General features: G+C 39.4%; 2 protein-coding genes and 1 long non-coding RNA gene across 6 annotated transcripts; 1 reads left to right on the top strand and 2 right to left on the bottom strand.

The window, feature by feature from the left end:
• The first annotated feature begins 549 nt into the window (after positions 1 to 549).
• Positions 550 to 11,015, top strand: LOC117949445 (twinfilin-1-like). Its single transcript, XM_034879747.1, has 9 exons — positions 550 to 682; positions 2,025 to 2,105; positions 2,267 to 2,445; positions 3,760 to 3,855; positions 4,317 to 4,421; positions 8,064 to 8,189; positions 8,721 to 8,871; positions 9,003 to 9,124; positions 9,907 to 11,015. The coding sequence occupies exons 1-9, from the start codon at positions 658 to 660 to the stop codon at positions 10,072 to 10,074; spliced, it is 1,053 nt and encodes a 350-aa protein (XP_034735638.1). The 5' UTR covers positions 550 to 657; the 3' UTR covers positions 10,075 to 11,015.
• On the bottom strand, positions 2,727 to 17,959 carry LOC117949473. The gene is made up of 3 exons (XR_004657692.1): positions 17,784 to 17,959; positions 4,004 to 4,010; positions 2,727 to 2,737 (listed from the first exon to the last, which is right to left on the bottom strand). It is a non-coding gene; the product is annotated as an uncharacterized LOC117949473 (long non-coding RNA).
• On the bottom strand, positions 11,252 to 17,994 carry irak4 (interleukin-1 receptor-associated kinase 4). 4 transcript variants are annotated; one of them, XM_034879732.1, is made up of 11 exons: positions 17,557 to 17,805; positions 17,250 to 17,395; positions 16,166 to 16,327; positions 15,414 to 15,574; positions 15,269 to 15,333; positions 14,651 to 14,765; positions 14,458 to 14,567; positions 13,432 to 13,618; positions 12,810 to 12,872; positions 12,299 to 12,463; positions 11,252 to 11,495 (listed from the first exon to the last, which is right to left on the bottom strand). In XM_034879732.1, the coding sequence occupies exons 1-11, from the start codon at positions 17,715 to 17,717 to the stop codon at positions 11,433 to 11,435; spliced, it is 1,398 nt and encodes a 465-aa protein (XP_034735623.1). In that variant the 5' UTR covers positions 17,718 to 17,805; the 3' UTR covers positions 11,252 to 11,432. The 4 variants fall into 4 exon arrangements, with proteins under 4 accessions (XP_034735623.1, XP_034735624.1, XP_034735625.1 ...); XM_034879733.1 differs by having other exon boundaries at positions 15,414 to 15,575; positions 16,164 to 16,321; XM_034879734.1 differs by lacking the exon at positions 17,250 to 17,395 and having other exon boundaries at positions 15,414 to 15,575; positions 16,164 to 16,327; positions 17,557 to 17,692.
• Between the last annotated feature and the right edge of the window lie 338 nt (positions 17,995 to 18,332).

Below are 18,332 nucleotides of genomic sequence, written 5' to 3'. Positions count from 1 at the left end.
GTGTAACCTAATTTAAAAACCCAAATAGTGTCATCATTAATGTCCCATGATTAAAGTAAAATTACCTTCACTGTGCTGCTGTCATAATACTATTCCACTCCACTACATCTATAAAGTGATTATTAAACTTACTTTGCAGTTTCCGATTTTGCATACTAACGATGAGCTTATGAAATATGATGCTTTGATACAGATTAAATTACCCAAGGTATACAACATTTTTAATTTGGCCCCTCCTGGACCAGGGGCTACACCATAAAAATGCTGCTTTCAAATCAATGCACAGTAATCCAATGACACATATTAAAATAACTCTTACATAGGTATTTCTGCTGCATAATAAATAGTTTTTTATTGTTGTATTATAATTTTACTTATGAAAAGGATATGGATAATTCCTGCACCACTGGCATGTTAATTAATTTCACTTTCATACTCTACATAACATGTTTAAATATTTAAAAATAAACATTATTAAGAAATTATAAAATATCTACAAACACTTAATTGTGAATACATTGTTGGACTGTGTTATTTGAATTTGACGTTGATGACGAAAGACTTGGGGCGGGTTTTGTCGATGTAGTCCACTTCCTGCTTTTCTGCCCTGGTTTCGCCTGAATAGCTGCATCAGCTCTTTATCCGACGAAAGACACAATGTCACATCAGACGGGCATTCAAGGTAGATGCATTTCTCTGCTTTCAATGTCTCTGTCCTTGTATATTTAGCTGTGCGAGTGTGGGATTCTCGGGCGAGCTTGGAAGACCGGCAACAATTAATTGGAATGAGAAGCTAGTGTCAAGTTAGCTAGCCACTCCTAGCTAGCTTTGAGCTACCGTGGTGTGTGTGTGTGTGTGTGAGATCAGCGGTGCCCTCTTTGGGCACTTTTAGGACTATGATACATAATCCCTGAGTGTTTAGCCGGTTTATGAGCCACATAAATCACGGCTAGTCCATGTTTTTTTCACCATAGTGCAAACGCCTTTTATGCTTTAGCTTCTCAGCATAAAGCTTAAATCCTCTGACGTTAGTTTAGCTTCGAAATGGATGGGCGTCGCCTTCATTTAAACAAACTGCTGGCCTGGCCGGTGTTCCCATAAACACATGAACAGCAGCACTGCCATAACCTGCTCTGTGTTATTATAAAAATGGACTTCAGCAGGGTGGGACGTCCTGTTATATGTGGCAGCAGCACCGCCGAAATGCTGACAGAATGAATTGAGGGAAAAACAACGTGCAGATTATGTGAGTTAATAATTAGCTAGACAGGAAGAGTAAACCATTACGAATGCCTCTTCTAACTCAATGTCACCGAATAACATTGGTTATTATATCAATTATCTTAAAATTAAAGGTATTATCAGTTGTGTTCTTGTTTGGTTCTGTCCCCTGTCAAAATGAGTCAAGTTAGTCCATAGCTTACATATAGTTTACATTTGTGCAGGGCATACTGGGCCGTTTCCTAGTAAAACATTCATTTACTTCCATTTACACACACATGTCTATAGCTGACTAGACTAATACATGTAGAAATGGACACAAATCAAAGTGAATTCCTGTGCTTGAAAGGACAAAGCCCTTGCTATATTTAATGGTATATTAACTATTTACCTCCCTGTCTGTGTTATAGGAAACTGTTCTTTTAGAGATCTGTTTTAATGTGCCTGGGTTTTGGGTTTAAGGTGGCCAGCATTCAGTCACATCTTTACTACTGAAGTGTACCAGAGCGAAACCCAACATCCTTCTGGATGTTTCTGTATTGTTTTAATGGTTTCTTATTGCCCAGTTAAAGGACCGAAGAGTTTCAAAAATGTTGTTCTTGACTCAAAGTCTGTTTAAAGACACAATATAGGTGACTTATAACTATGAAGTATATCTCAACAAAGCCAAATTCTCACAGGTTAGTAAGATTCACAAAGCTTTTAGGGGCTCAAAATGGCCACGTTAGCAAGAGCTTGTAATGATCAAGCGAGCATCTGTTTTAAACACTAGGAGACTGACCCCTTTGCTGTCTTTTTTGCAGCGGGTAACGATGTGAAGGACGTCTTCGCCAGTGCCAGGAGTGGAGATCAATATCGGGTCTTAAAGGTCGTCCTTGAGGGTGGTAAGCAGTGTCCCAGAGTCTTAGAGTTTGTTGCCAAGAAAACACTTAAATCATTCATTTACCTCAACCCATACTTCTACTAAGGCGGACATCAAGAATGTCAACATGACTAACAAATCCATGCAGTGCTGAAATTGTTGTTGCACACATCTGCTTTCCAGAGCAGCTGACTATGGGTCCCACTAGGAAAGCATCAAAGAAGTGGGACCAGGAGTATGATTCCTTAGTGCTGCCCCTCCTCGAGGATGACGTGCCCTGCTATATTCTGTACCGGCTGGACTCCACCAACAACCAGGGCTACGAGTGGGTCTTCCTGGCTTGGTCACCGGACCACTCTACAGTAAGAAAACCCAGCCCAGACTGGCTTTAATGAATATCTTTCCATTCTTCACAGCATTTATCCTCCTCTGCTTTAAGTATCAGTTTGGTGGGGTTACCACATCTAGGCAGCAATTCTTTGTTTGCTTTTTGAAAAACTGGATACATGTGTAAAACGGTGCACTCATTATATCCTAAAAGACCTCTAAACATGGGTAGATTATGGTGCTTTCCAAATAACATGACACAAGTCTAAACCTCCCATATCTGACGTAGAATCCACCTTCTTAGGCATTTAGGCAATGTAGGCTTACCTTGCGGTGTTGTTTCCTTGTCCAGCAAATGTATGTTTTGCATTTGCTGTGTTCCTGACCCATACAATGTCCCCTTAGTCATTGTCATTTGATTCCATTTAAACCTAGTGAACCACTTTTCAGATAGAGTACAACACTGCGATTCAAAATAGCCATGACAAACACACATACAGATGTTGCCTCTGTAACAGTGGAAAGAGGAATGTTGCAAGGATAGACCAGTGCCAAAACAAAGTGCCATACAGGATATTTGTGCCACTTTAACTGCATGGTGGAAGTAACCTCAAATTTACTTTCTAACTTTCTATAACTGAGCTCCACATTCCTGCCCTTTTGCTTAAAGCACAGTGCTTCAGGTCAAGGCTTGCCTGGAAGTTGCACAATCCTTTCACAACCAGTGCATGCTGCTGTCTTGACTGAATTGGTCTAGTGTGTTTCATTTGTCATTTAATTTTTGATTAGGTATGCAGTGTTTCCCCTACCATTGTTGGATGCACAAGATAAAGCTGTTTGCTTGTTTGTCGCCTTTCTGCGGCACAAAATACTCAATACGTTCAGTGTAGCCAAACTTTTAAAAACTTTGAAAGACGTTATCAAGGGAAAGCCACCCCCCCAACAATGGGCATGTCAAGTTTTGAAATATGTTTCAGAGGGCCTTAAAAGGTACCATGTGGAGTACCACTTGTGCTATAAGGCCATGTTTTTATGAGTGGATCCCCTATTTGCTTGTTCTTCATTGATCCTCAGGGAACTTTGGCGCTATTAAATGTAGCCATGCATTAGCAAAGGCATGGAGAAGACAATTGCTAACATGTAAACATGAATATAAATATATAATATATATTGGTCTTTATGGTTTCTATAAGAAACAGTACTAAAACCCTCATAACAGAGCAGCAAAGCAATAACGACAAGATCATTACATGGAGCTCAAGCTAAACAACCATAGTGACAAAAAGAATGACACCTAATATAAAGAACAATAAAAACAAATCTCCTAATTTTCTTTGTATTCTCAACAGGTGCGACATAAAATGTTATATGCTGCTACCAGAGCCACACTGAAGAAAGAGTTTGGAGGAGGGATCATCAAAGATGAAATCTTTGGTACCACAAAGGTTGGTCAACTTTTTTATGACATCAAGCTTCAGAAGCCTAACTAAAACAAGTTAAGCATCAGTCTTACACGTTTATGGTTTACTAACATGAGCAAGGATATACAATTCATTTTTCAATTCAATTTTATTAATAGTATAAAATCATGACAAATTATCTCAGGACACTTTGCAGATAGAGTAGGTCTAGACCACACTCTATAATTTACAAGGACCCAACAATTCCAATAATTCCCAGAGAGCAAGGATTTAGTGCAACTCTCTTGGTGGGCGGTGTCTGGCGGTGCCGGTCGGGGGTGTGATGAACACTGACAATAACAGTCACAATAAAGATAATGGAACTATTAACAGAAATACTAGTTGTAGTTCATGGCTTAGCAGGGCACTACAGGACTGCAGGGTGTAGCAATGTGTAGCATCATTGTATGGTGGTATGAGCATGATGCTATATTTTGCCCCACCAGGATGAAGTGACTCTCAGTGGATACAGGAAACATCTGACCTCGCAGGCTGCTCCACTGCCCCTCACTGCTGCAGAGGAGGAACTGAGACAGATTAAACTAAATGAGGTACACACACACACACACACACACACACACACACACACATGCACACATGACAAGACATTTTGATTTCATTTTTATTTTCTTCGTCATCGTTTCCATTTGAGACCATAGTAGCGGAAACAATGTCCTTCACCATGCTTGTGTATGCAGATACCACCGCATGTTGACAAGTGGTATGGCTTGTGTCTGTTTTGAAGTGGGTGTGGATTAGGCTTGTTCTCTCTTTTTTTTAAGTTCTGAAAAGAAATGACACTACATCTTCCTTTCACCTAAGGCTTTAGGTGAAATACCTTATAATAGCTTACCTCAGCTTACAGCAGTATTCCAACTAATCACATCATGTGTGTGTGTATGAGAGAGATGTAAATCCCACCAGAATCAGTGTGGAGTATCAATGAAGGCCAGCGATGCATCCTTCCAAACACCACAAGGTCAGCAGCAGTACAAGTGTACATATGCTTGCCCGGCAGTATCGACACAGTGCAAAGCTGCTGATGCATTAGAACAGCAGGATGTTGGCAAAGATGAATATATTAGACTTGGACTAAACACACCCATAACTCCATAGAAGAACCTTGTTTATAGGGATTCGGCCTGAGCTATAAAGTGTGTAAAGAAGAGCTCTTTATGGGTGATTAAATCTATTATTTCCATGTTAAGAGAGTTTTATGAAAATGTGAATGTTCTGTGGCTTTGAGTACTTGGCAGTGATTTTGCATGGAGCACAGGTGAGCTGTATCGTGCTTTGCCTTTGATGTCTGCCATGATAACATGAAGAAATACTGTAATATGATATCCATTGCCCGCTGGTAATGGCGCCAGCTGATGTGAAGGACTTTAGGGCGCCAGATGGACTCCACCAGACAAAAAGTAAAAAAACACCATCTGAAGTTTCACTTTTCAACCTTTTGTGGTACTGTAACCCAAATAAACTGTTCATACAGCAGAGGCCATGGTGAACAAAGCATAATTAGTAGTACCCACCCACAGACCAACACAGGTCAGGTCCAAACCAGACAGGGAGAAACTACACAAACCCATGCACACAGACAAATACACACCAGTAAAGACATACAACATAGGCGGGGGGGTTCTTCATTTTTAAGAAACTACCTATTCTAATGGCTGCTCTTCCAGCCTGCTGCACAAACAAGATCTGTCTTTCTTACCCTATATGGAAGTGCTTTGTGTAGTGCACTCCCTCTCCAAAGTATGGTCAATTAAAAACAGCAGAGCAAATGGGAAGTGAGGTTTGTGCTCGTCCCACTCGACCAGCTGTTGAAGGACGATAATATTCCATTAATCTGTACCGCCTAGATGAAAAAGAGGCTTTGAAATATTTATCATTGCTGTGCCTCGGAGACTGGCTGACTTTTACTAAGCAGATGGATAAAAGAACCGCAATCCTTTTAGTATGCGAGGTAGCTACATCAGAGGCTCAATCATGTTTGCACGGCATTTCATTTTGTGGGAACAGGGCTCTAAAAATAGATGCAATCCATCAGTGTAATCCCACACCAGCATTTCCCGTTTTCTGTGTGATTCCATGGAGGTGCCTTGTCACAGCCGATACAAGCACCTCATGTAATTATTACGCTCCAGCGTACCTGCTGCTTGTTGCACTTTTTACTTTCTGATGACTGAACCGAAGAATATTTATTCTATTACACCTATCCACAAGTCATTACCATGAGTTGTAACATTGATTTTTGTCACATCATATGATTGAATTTAAAGACTAAAGCTGTTATTAAGAGTAACATTTCTTCAGCCTATAACCTCTGATAGTCAGCATGATGACATAATGTGTGTGTGTGGGTGGGTGTGTGTGTGGGGATGTGGGTGTGTGTGTGGGGATGTGGGTGTGTGTGTGGGGGTGTGGGTGTGGTGGGGGTGTTCTTCCTCACAGCTGTTGCCTGGCTCTCACTCACGAAAAAACAGGAGTAAAATAAAAAAAACACTGCATAAACTCCGCTACCGTGTTTATTTAAACATACGGTACAACTACTGTACATGGAGGCCTAAGAGATTGCAATAAGCCTATATATTACTATCTGATTAAATACGGCAACACTGTTAACCGCATAAGTGATCTTTTTCTATTCCGCATTTTTCTTACAGCCTAATACCAGTTTTTAGGCCTGCCAAATACGACATATGTTACTGCAAATTAAAGTGAGATGTCAGGGTTTCAATCTCCACCTCTGAAAAGTGCCGCTTCTTAGCCGGATTACATCTGGCCATGTTGTAAATAGCAGGGGCGAGGCCTCAAAACCGAGAATATATTGGGGTGTGATATTTCAATTACGATTGTTTCCAGCCTCTGCATTTATCAATGTGTGATCATTGTTACGCTCTGATTGGTGTGATACGAATGTTTCATGAATCCCATGTGAAGCCTGTAGTAAGAGGCATACTATTGCATTTTCCCATGCCAATCATTTTGTTGCACAGTGAGTAAGATATTTCATCCATGGGAAATACAGAGGATGACTGAAAATATTTTCTAAATGGATTTTTCATTAATTTCCCTTACTCACAGAAGTTAAGCCTGCTAATTAAACAGTTATTAAAGTGTGAAAGATGTGAAATATTATTAACATAAATGATCAAACTTTTATGTAATAGATGCGGATATACAGTAAGGATGTTTTTTCATAGACAATGTCACAGACATTATCGATGAAAAAACATAGTGAAGTGGAAACATTTTGTAAAGTTTGGTGATTTTCAGCCCTTTTCAGCTAGTTTTTGCCACGTTACAGAGCAAGAAAAGACTTTGAGTGACGGCTCGCACATTCTCATGTCAAGTTAATTTTTTTATACATCACAAAGTGGCCGTGTAAACCAGCGTATGCAAGCTTTTCATACATAAGCAACGTTTATACAGAGCATGTAGCCCCTGGCCTCCAGCTCTAAGTACGTGTGTTTGGACCTGGCAGTAGAATGTGTCTCCATACGAGTCCTGAGTGACCACTAGTGATCACTTCCCCGTTTTGTTTGCAAATACACATGTACATCATTGCTGTTTGCACGTAGTAGGGTTGTGTGAGTGTGTATAAATGTCAGTTGTAACTCTCAAATAAATTATACATTGGAAATGTGCAACGTCTAATGCAAAAGCGCTGCCTACAGTCTGTCTGTGAGCTGACATAAGGATGTCTACTGACAGGAGGGACCTGTGCAGGAGAGAAATAAGAAATATTCTCTGTGTGTTCAGCTTTCGATAGGTTTGTTGCTTAATTCTAACTGAATCTCTGTGGCTTGTTTAGTGGTTTAGTTTTAGTTTCATGTCCGCTTATAAGAGTTGGGTTTGGTTACTGCTAATTACCACCCATCATTTCCTGATAAAAGAGCAGGCAGCACCGGAAGAAAAACAGCAACACATCACCAACAGGATGATAACAACATCCAAACACACGAGTACGTAGTTCTGGTCAGAGTTGAGTTGAGGGTCCCTAAAGTGACCTAGGACACGTTCCGGTTCTCTCTGCTATAAGAACGTGGACATGTCATACCAGACCAAAACCGGGGTATAAAGTCAAAAACATGTTTGAAGCCAAATACTAACTGTATGCCACAGTAATTAATTCAGTAATTCATTTGGCCTATTGATGACCGTTTTGTGTGTGTGTGCGTGTTCAGGTGCAGACGGACATCAGTGTGGATACCAAGCAGCAGACTCTGCAGGGAGTGGCCTTCCCTATTCACAAAGACGCTGTCGCAGCACTTGAACGCTTTAGGGACAAAAGAATCAATTACGTACAACTGGTGAGTTCTTAAGAGCAAATCATAAGTGAGGAGGAGACTTTGCAGGATCAATGATTTGAATAAGCAAATACATTCTGTCTTTCATTACTATTTGGAGGGATAACGTATGTTTGGTCAGAAGTTGTTTACAGACCAACACAATTAGTGAGTCATTTTGCCCCAAAAGCCTTTTGTTCCTCTCATTCAAATTCAAAGGGTTCATGTCACAAGATCAGATCAGTACAAAGGAATAATTGTGGCACTGTTGCTGCTTTGTCTCCGTTCCCCTTTTTGTCTGTCATTCTAAAAGCTTTCCAAGACAGCGGCATGTTTTGTTCTATTTATCCAGTGAAGGTTTACTCCTAAAGCAATTGTTGAGTAATTAGTTGCACTCAGACACCTGAGAGTGAGGGGAGATAGGTTGTTATTCATTGTCCCCCACCTAGATTTTCCTAATTGGTCTGGACTTCAAAGCAGCAACTTCCTAGGCATCTGCTTTGAAACGCACACACACCAACCTTGAGAGCAATGTATCATTTCCTTTGTCAACAGGAAGTAGACGCTTCGCAGGAGCTGATTCGGTTGTGCAGCACTGAGCCAACAGAGGTGAAAGACCTGCCAATGAGAATCCCTAAAGAATCCGCACGCTACCACTTCTTCCTCTACAAACATTCCCACGAAGGCGACTACTTAGAGTCCACAGGTGAATAGATTCTCACAAGTTATTATGAACAGTTGACACACTCCTTATTCTTTCTGTACAGCTGCTTTTTGTGTTGCCCTGAATGGGATTTTGTGTCCACTCACCTCATTGTCCTTTTTTTGCCTTTGCAGTCTTCATTTACTCTATGCCCGGGTACAATTGTAGCATCCGAGAGAGGATGCTGTATTCTAGCTGCAAAAATCCCTTGGTCGACATGGTGGAAAACAATCTCCAGATTGAGATTGAGAAAAAGGTGAGCAACTATCATCATAAAAGACTGGTCAACAACATACACATCTTGATTATTTTTGTCACAAACTTTACGCCCCTGAAAACTTATTATTAGATCTTGAGAATAAGTAGGCACCCATTCAAGTTTAACTACAGAAGTAACATTATTAGGTATTATTTTATTAACACTTTATAACTCTAGTTTGATCTAGAGCTGCAACAACCGATTGACCAACATCCATTTTGATAAGATTGTCATTTTTCTAGCACAAATGCCAGAAATTCACTGGTTCCAGCATCTTATACACTTTGTCATATATGACAGTAAAGCTAGTAGAGCTACAGTCTATTTAGAATTTAAGTTTTTATAGACAAAACTATTATTTGCTTAGTCAAGAAAATAACTTAGTTTCAGCCCTAGTTTGATCATTTTTGATTGACTGCAGAGTGTGGCTGTCTTCACGTCATTTAGATTGCTAATTCCTTATTTATGCACAAATGAGCCGTGTTTACCAGTGAGAAAAACACAGACGCAAGACAGGAATCTGTAATGAAATAATTAAAACAACTTTCTGAAGCTGATTGAGAAACTGGTCTTCAGTGCCTTTAGGGGAAAGTCAATTCATGAGGTTATGTGTGTAGTATGGGTCTTGTAGAGTTCAAAATCATGTATGTAACAGATGGATACCAAACAGGTAGAATCGTATTGCTCAAAAATAGAATGCATTGCTTCAAGAGTGTGCGTTTAACTTTTTTCTACAAGTCCATCGGCTCATATTTGTTTTCTGGCTGTCTGTTTACCAGTTGGAGATTGACAACGGTGATGAATTGACCGGCGACTTCCTGTACGAGGAGGTGCATCCCAAGCAGCATGCACACAAGCAGGCCTTCGCCAAGCCCAAAGGCCCTGCTGGGAAGAGGGGTTACCGCCGCATCACCCGACCTCCCACAGAGGGAGAGGAGGAAGATTAGACAGACCTCAGCATCCGACCACCACCTCCACCCCGAGCATGTGGGGGGTTTAAAAGAATAAGACAACAGCTTCAAATTCCCACAAAGTTCCCCAGAGACTCAACTATGCACGCCAAGGACAACTGAGCAATGACACACTTCAGAATTTCCATTTGTAGCTTGCCAAATGGAAGCATATTTATGTATGTTGGTACAGTCAAATTAATTTCACCACGATTCAAAGAGGCCCTATCAAACTCCAGTTCGAGGTTTTTCCATTGTTGCCAGCTCTAAGACTTTAAAGATGTTAGTGTGACTAATGTGAACTTGCGCCAATATGATAACACCCCCCTCCCCCCCTTTTGAGTTCACATGCTCAAATTCTTAACTTGCATTCCTTAAGTCTGTGTCAATTAATTTCTTGTGTCTGTGTTGAACATTTGTCTCCTACTGTTTGCACAATGAGGTGCTCCAAAGCAGAAAAAATGTCCCACTTGTGCTTCTGGATTCATTTTAGCAGTGTGTTTTATATTGGAAAATTGACTTCTTTTTTGATATAACTGTGGTTTACATGAAAAATCATCTGCTGAGAAACTTATTTTTCTATGCAAGTGCTGTAAATGTACATATTGTAGCTGTGTGATGCTCTATGATTAAGAAACAGTCTGGTCTGTTCTGGTGATTGTCTGTGTCGGTGAGGATCACAGTGGAAAGAACGGGCTTCCAGAAATATTACATGAATACATCTCAGATTTCACTAAAAGGAAGCTACTCAAACTTTGCTTGTGCACATACAAGAGAGCACTCAAGCATCCGGTTCGGAAAGGGAATACTAGATTTACCTTGTTTAATATGTTGCCACATCCACTGGTCTACTGATTAATATTAGGCAAGCTACTAAGCTCACCTCATGTTTGAAAGAAAAATCCTTTCCTTTAAATTCATAGTATCATTCTAATAGAGAAAAAAAAAACATGTTTGGTCTTATTTGTTTTCTTACAAATCTTTCTTTAAGAAAAAATTAAATATTTAAATCACGTTTTGTCTTTTATTAATTGTATTCCTTCACACATAATACATGACAAACACTGTCACTGTTTGCTTTCAGCATTTGCAAGACATCGAGATATCAAACTGACAAAATGCTGCAGACAAACTAAGCTACATTCTTCTTAAAATCTAAAAAAAACATTTATAATAACATAAAAAAAGTCAGTTAATTATTACAGAAAAAAGATAATGCTAAATATACATATTTGTCAGCCACAGTTAACAAGTAACATTATTTTCTCTGAAACTTGAGAAGGAAATCCGTCCGTCTGTGTGCACCGTGACTGGAGCAGGCTCAGAAATCGTGTACCTTTCTGGGATGCCCCGCTTCACTCCTGTGCCTTAAAATCCAGTGCAATGCTTTTGACAACTCCTTTGAGTTCCAACAGGACCTGTTAAGACAGATATTGATAACTAAAAATGACAGAGTGCAAATAAAGTAAAAAAAACTTTAGTTTTCTTTAGCCTTTTCATGCATAGTAAAACCCTACATTAGATACAAGAAACATAGTCTAAGCAAATCCCATGCTCCATTTATTCATCTCCGATTCTTCACTATTGGATATACAGCAATATGATTCTTTGTGTTCTGACCTCAAATGGCCACAGCTATTAAAGCCTAGTTAATCGACTTGTAAGGATAAATATAGCAATAACACAACTTATTTGAAGACAAAATGTATTTTGCTTTGATCTGTGTCCTAAACCTCCATTGTTTTCCAAAAGATGTTAAAAACACATCAATAAGCCACACTGTTGCACTGGGTGACACTTTCCTTTATAATGATGAAATGGGCACCGTAGTTAATTTTAAGTTGATCCTTCATAAACCGTCCTGCGGTCATAAATAACCAAATCCACCGCTGAAAATAATCCCACACAGATGCACTGCAAAAAACAACAGTGCCCAGGTGTTTCATTTAATTACTGAACCTTTATAAAAATGAAACTATATATATATATATCTATATATATATTTGTATTTCACCAGATGTACATCCTCAGTTTAACTCAATGGGCTTGGTACAGAGAGCCGCAGACAGACCCGGGAAGTCAAAAAGTACTGACAGACAGATTCAGTGCTCCTGGAGCGGAAAATAAAGATATTTTGCTTGAGGTGACACAGAAAGTAGACAAGATGCCAACACAGTATCTTAAACATCTCAATATCTGCCAGTGTCTTTCCACATCGTACCTGTTTGATGACTGGCCGTCTGTTTTTCCTATCGTGGAGACAGTTACAAGCCAAAGAGTAGACAGTCTCCACCTGGCTCAACTCCCAGTCGCTCATCTTTTTGTCCAAGAAATCCCCTAAAGTCAGCTCCTCGTCTTCATCATCTATATCATACCTCACCTCCATCTGTGGGAAAATCAAAATACAGGTGACTGAAGGCAGTGAGGAACTATACAAGCTATGATTTTTACTTTTTAAATTAATTTTTACATGCTGGTGGAACTGGATTTTTAATGTCCACTTTCATTGGACTTACAATCCAAAATATGGATTTGTGTATTCACATTTGAACAGTAGTTAAAGTTGCAGCAGCAGCAAAGATATTTGCTCAAATCCTTTCAATCACTCTTCCATGACGACAAACTGTTAACGTGGTCTCCCTAATTAAATGCAAAGTCTTTAATAAGCTGTGATCGCAGACTGTAGCTTGATGGATTGGAAACACAGTAAAAGTCTCTTTTGTGCTTCTCACCAAGAACTGGGGCTCACGGTTTTCATCAGCTGGCGGGAGTCCAGACAATATTTCCAACAACACCTGTAGATGGCAGAGAGATGGGGTTAATCACGGGGCTCTGGACGACAGAAAACCTTTATTACGCTTCACAGACACTGTAGTGTTTCCACAGCTGTTCACATAAAACATGTAGAAGCTGTACATACTTCACTATATGGAAGGTCAGACGACTTTATACACTGCTGATCCCATAAATCATTCAACTAATGTCATATAATGAAAATGAAAAAGAAAATGTTTACCATTTACAGCTACTAATAGAGTACAGCTGTGGGCCTCAACTGATTCAGAACTTTTAGTAGAAAATAATGATATATGATACACAACAGAGATCTATTTTCACAAATTGGAAGAAATGTATACGATGATGTGTATGTCCTTTCATTATGTATGTGTCAGTACTTTGGGAGAACCTTGGACTCAAGTAAACTGCTGAGTCGTGTTCTATATTTTACATCACAGTTGCAGTTTCTCTTTTCCTGACATAATATGTGTGTGTGTGTGTGTGTGTGTGTGTGTGTGTGTGTGTGTGTGTGTGTGTGTGTGTGTGTGTGTGTGTGTATTTCTGCAGAAAGCCTACCACTCCAAAACTGAAGACGTCAGATCTTGGTGTGATCTCTCCTCTTAGCGCCTCAGGTGCCATGTATGCACGGGTACCCACAATCCTCTCCGTCATCATGGTTGTTGACGTCCGCTTGGCTGATGCTCTCGTCAGCCCGAAGTCTGAGATCTTCGACTGAAAGTTTTCATCTAACAGGATGTTTGCACTAACAAGAACAAAGAAAATAAAACAACTATAAACACAGTGAGCTATGAACCCTTTTCCCTCAGGAATAATTTGACATTTTGGAAATGATGCTTGTTTGCTTTCTTTTTGAGTGTTAGATGAGAAGATCCCGACCAATCTTATCCCTCTGTAAATAAGCTATTATAAGCTTAGCTTAGCAAAAATACTGGAAACAGGAGAGGACAGCTAATTTGGCTCCAAGCAGAACTGTAAAAACAACAATGAACAATGCTGTTGTAAATATGTTACATTTTCTTCCATTAAACTCTGTACCCAGCCTTTCTCATCAGACTTTGTCTCAGGAGCTGTTTCACTGTTCACCTCCCTGGTGATTTATCTTTGTGAACCAACTTTTAACCAATCCTGCTTTCCCCTGGGGGCCATCTATTATGTAAGTAATTTAAAAAATTGTAAATACGTTTGTTTTTCATTACACTTTCACAACATTGTTAAGCTGATCACTGCTTCGTGTCACTGTGTTCTCCGGGCGCTTGTAACTGCTTTCAGAATCAACTCAGCAAGGTCACTGAGCCTCAGTCTATATGCTAAGCTAAGATAACTAGCTACAGGCTGTAGCTTCATATTTAACTAACAGGTCTGAAAGGTGGTTTGAGGAATCAGATTTCAGTCCGTCTTGGATGTTTCTTGGATGCTTTTACAGTTAGTGTTTTTTAGATCAGACCTGATCCACCCAAGACACATGAAGTGAAAATGGTGCCTAACAGTGCTGTCAATCTTAGTATTTTCCAAAATGTTAAACTATTGCTTTCAGAAAAGATAATTTAAAGGGCATTGATCATGAGCCCTCACTTTCTGTACCTTTTAACATCTCTATGGACATGATGGTTGCTGTGCAGATACTCCAAGCCACTCGCTGTCCCTTCAGCTATCAAGCATCTCTCTTTCCAGGACAGAGGAGGACTCCCCTCCTAAAAACAACAAAAAGCATCACATTATCGGTGTAAAAGCACACGTCTTAGAAAGCAGAGTCTGTATTGCTTATGGCGCTTACCAAGCAAGCTAGTCGGTCTAGCAAAGAACCATTGGCCATAAGGGCATACACCAAACATGGATGCTGTCCATCACAGGAAAATCCAACCATGTCAACCAAGTTTTCATGTTTTAACCTGTGGAACAAACAGACTCATCAAACCAGACCTGTATTTGCAAATACATGAATCATCATAATAACCTATGTTGGGCTAAATGGAAATAGTTCGACACTGTGGGAAAAAGCCTTATTTGCTTCCTTGCTGATAGATAAACAAGCAATACTCCACTGGTTGCACAAAAAGTAGTGTTGCAATGAAAAGTATTTACATGCACGGTTTGACCAAGATTTGTGTCAACCTATTGCATTTCTTCTACAGTTAGTAATTACAATGACTGGGTATAAGTATCTATTCAATCTAAGGGTTTTTGTTTTGTCCCCAGTTTACTACAAGATGCTTTTCCAAAAACTCTTTTAATGCTTTCGCTCTTACGTTCCATTCGTTTGATTGATGTGCCTGCTACAGTGCAGCCTGTGTGCTCTAGCTAATAAAACTTTACGGTTATAAGGTGGTCATGATTCACTCAAAACCAACCTGATTAACAAGGATACAGACAGAAGAGGGAAACGGAAACGTACACTTTGAGAGTTTGGATCTCTTGGTTGAACTGAACTCTCAGCTCGTCCAGGGAGATGTCTTCCATCTAAACAAGAAAATATTTTGAGGTATGATTTACAATATCTGCGAAAGTAAGCAGACTGGCATGAAAGTATTTTCACTTACAGGATTTAGCTTTTTAACGGCAACAGGTTTGTCATTAAGAAGACCTTTGTACACAGTGCCAAAGCCGCCCTCTCCAAGTCTGTGGCCGCCGTCTGATATGGGACGGTCATCAAAGTTGCCTGTTATCTCCATCAGCTCATTGTACAAGAAACTGGAGAAAGCTAATGAGGAACACACAGACAAGGGTCATATTAAAGTGTTGTGGTTTGGGCTGCATTGCTGCCACCTGCTGGTCAATTATTTAAAATCAGTCATTTCTTTATAGAAGCAGCATCATTTACAATTTTGCTTCTGCTGAAATCAAGACGTCAGGAACTAAGACAGAAAAAAACTGGATTATACTTATATACATTTTATCATACTTTATACTTATACTTTACTACAACTCAGATTTTTTAAAGATTTCTCAAAACATACTAGTTTATAAAATATAATGCATTGTTAAAAAATTAAACTACCCAACACCAATATATAAAGAATATTGTGTGGGTTGCATTTTGCATTAGTACATTTGATTTTGAATGCACCACCTTTACTTATAAAGGAGTAGTTTTACATTGTGTTAATGCAGCTTTTACACTTGAATGCTTCCACTGGTTTAGAAGTAAATGCTGAACATGCTTCACAATCTCTTCTAATGTAAAGATCACCACAAAGGACAACATACATAAAAAAAGTCATATTCATACTACGTCTCTACAGCTGACTGTTAACACGTTTTAACTAAATTTGGGAGGAAAAAGTGCACCGACCTGTGTGGCCCGGTTCACTCGTCAGTAGAATCCGTGGCTGCGGAAGAGAGCTGGCAGGTGGTGGCTGTGTCTCCCTCTCTTCCAGTAGTCTAGTTGGAAGGGTGCTGTTTGTTCCAACTGATGGAGAGGCTGGCTGTGCCTCTGAGGGGACTGCCTCTTCCACTGCGTGTGGACAAAAGACATCAAGATAAGTTATTTTGTTGATGTGGTGCACTAGCCAAAAGCATAGTCTTAATAACCTAAAATGGTTGTGAATACTTTTTGAGAGTTTCTGAGATAGACAACTGTGCAATAACCAGATAATCTACACAAACACAATAATGTGTTTTAAAGGAAGCATGTATGTTGTACATTTCTGTGTACATATAGAGTCGTTTACTTTCTCCCCCTTTGAGCTGTAGAACATTTTTTGGAATTGTCTTTTGATCATGAACGTCAACTGCTGTGTTTCTTTATTTCTCTTTATATCACTTTAAATCATCATTTAATCCCACAAGAAACAGACAGTTGTATTGTACTGTATGACACAACATAATAATAATAATAAAAATAATAATAATTATATGCTGTTTTCTATTTAGTACTTAACTATTTTGGAGTTGATATTCAGTATCTGTATAACAATTCTTTTCACTGTCAATTATGAAAGCTATTAACATTCATCAATGTAAAAGTTTAACCAATACCTTGTTACTAGGTGCTCTTTATTACTGCAGTTTTACCTCTTTTACCCAGGAATCACTTGACCTTTAAGGCAGTGTGTCCAATATTATGACATGGTTGTATGTATAGCAATTGTGTCAACCTGCTAGACTGCAGTTGGAAAGTAGCTAAAATGAAGCTTCTCTACCATTATTATGACATTAGTAGATTTTTTTTTATAGTCATCCCTTAAAGATAGATGTAATAAAACTAATTTATTAATATATGTTGAGTGTATGTCGGTAAATGTATCTAATTACCTGGGCAAATGAAGACATTGGAATACTGTTTTGATTAGGATGATGTAGGTGTTAGTGTGACCATTGATTGTAGATAGGGTCATAGGCCTATAGTCTGTGATTATTATATTAGAAAATCATACCAGGTAGCAGGACACTAGCAGCAGCCACTAACTTGTGACTCTTCAAAATCTCCACAAGTTCACCCACTGTACTGTTGGAAGTCCCCCAGTCAGACAGCAGCTCCACTGTGGGACTTTTACCCTGTGCAACAAGGCCTTCAAACCTCCTGAGAAGTAAAATAATAGATATATATACAGACAGACAGACAGACAGACATACAGTCAGACAAATAGGTAACCTAAATATACTAGCATTCTCGACCTGAACTAAAACAATAACACAGTAAATAGCCTACATTAGCTTGTCTGCCACCAGATAATCTCCTACCTCACATGATGCTGAGAGTACCTTAACTCCCCACTCGGCTTCCGTATCGAGACAATAACATCTTTCCACCTGTCTTGAGAATCCAGAAAGTCGGACAACTTGCGAAGTAAACTATAACTGAGGTTGCGAATGTAAGTATCGGGAGTTACAGAATTATTCATTTTTCGAAACAAATACGGACAAGGTCTGAGTTTGTGTTTTATCTGATAGTTGTAGCTACTGAAAACAGCGCCGTTACGGGTATTAATCGTCCGCCATTGCACCCATAGAAACAGAACATTAGCAAACTGATTTTTTGCTCACAGTTTAGTAAAATGTGTCTTTCCGATATTGAGCAACTTCCCCTAACGTTACACAGCAAGCCTGTCCCACTTCAGGTCTCCACCTTCAATGCGGAAACACAGATAGGTAATAAAGTAGCCCATAAAATGTACAATCTGTGTGTCCCCCGGCTGTCATTAAGAACACCAATTCCATTATCCATGTCTCTGGAACTGTGTTTTGTTTGTTTGTTACAGACTGACTGAAACAGAAAGACAGACCGATATCCTGTTCTCTCCTACATGCTTATAGTATGCTTCCCTCTAGTGGACAATAACGACATTACCTGTCTGAGTTTGAGTCAGGAGAACATGGTTTTTTACTATTAACCCCACATAAAAACCTGGAAAAATAGTTGGAAATACGTATGTGTTCTATCTGGACATTCTGTAGGAGTGAAGGAAAAAATCGATACAGTACTGTGATATTATCAGTGGCAATACTGTATTGACAAA

The sequence above is a fragment of the Etheostoma cragini genome, chromosome 8, assembly GCF_013103735.1.
Source record: "Etheostoma cragini isolate CJK2018 chromosome 8, CSU_Ecrag_1.0, whole genome shotgun sequence".
Classification (NCBI taxonomy): domain Eukaryota; kingdom Metazoa; phylum Chordata; class Actinopteri; order Perciformes; family Percidae; genus Etheostoma; species Etheostoma cragini.
The sequence above is the reverse complement of the archived record's forward strand: the minus strand, read 5'-3'. Positions and strand labels throughout refer to the sequence as shown.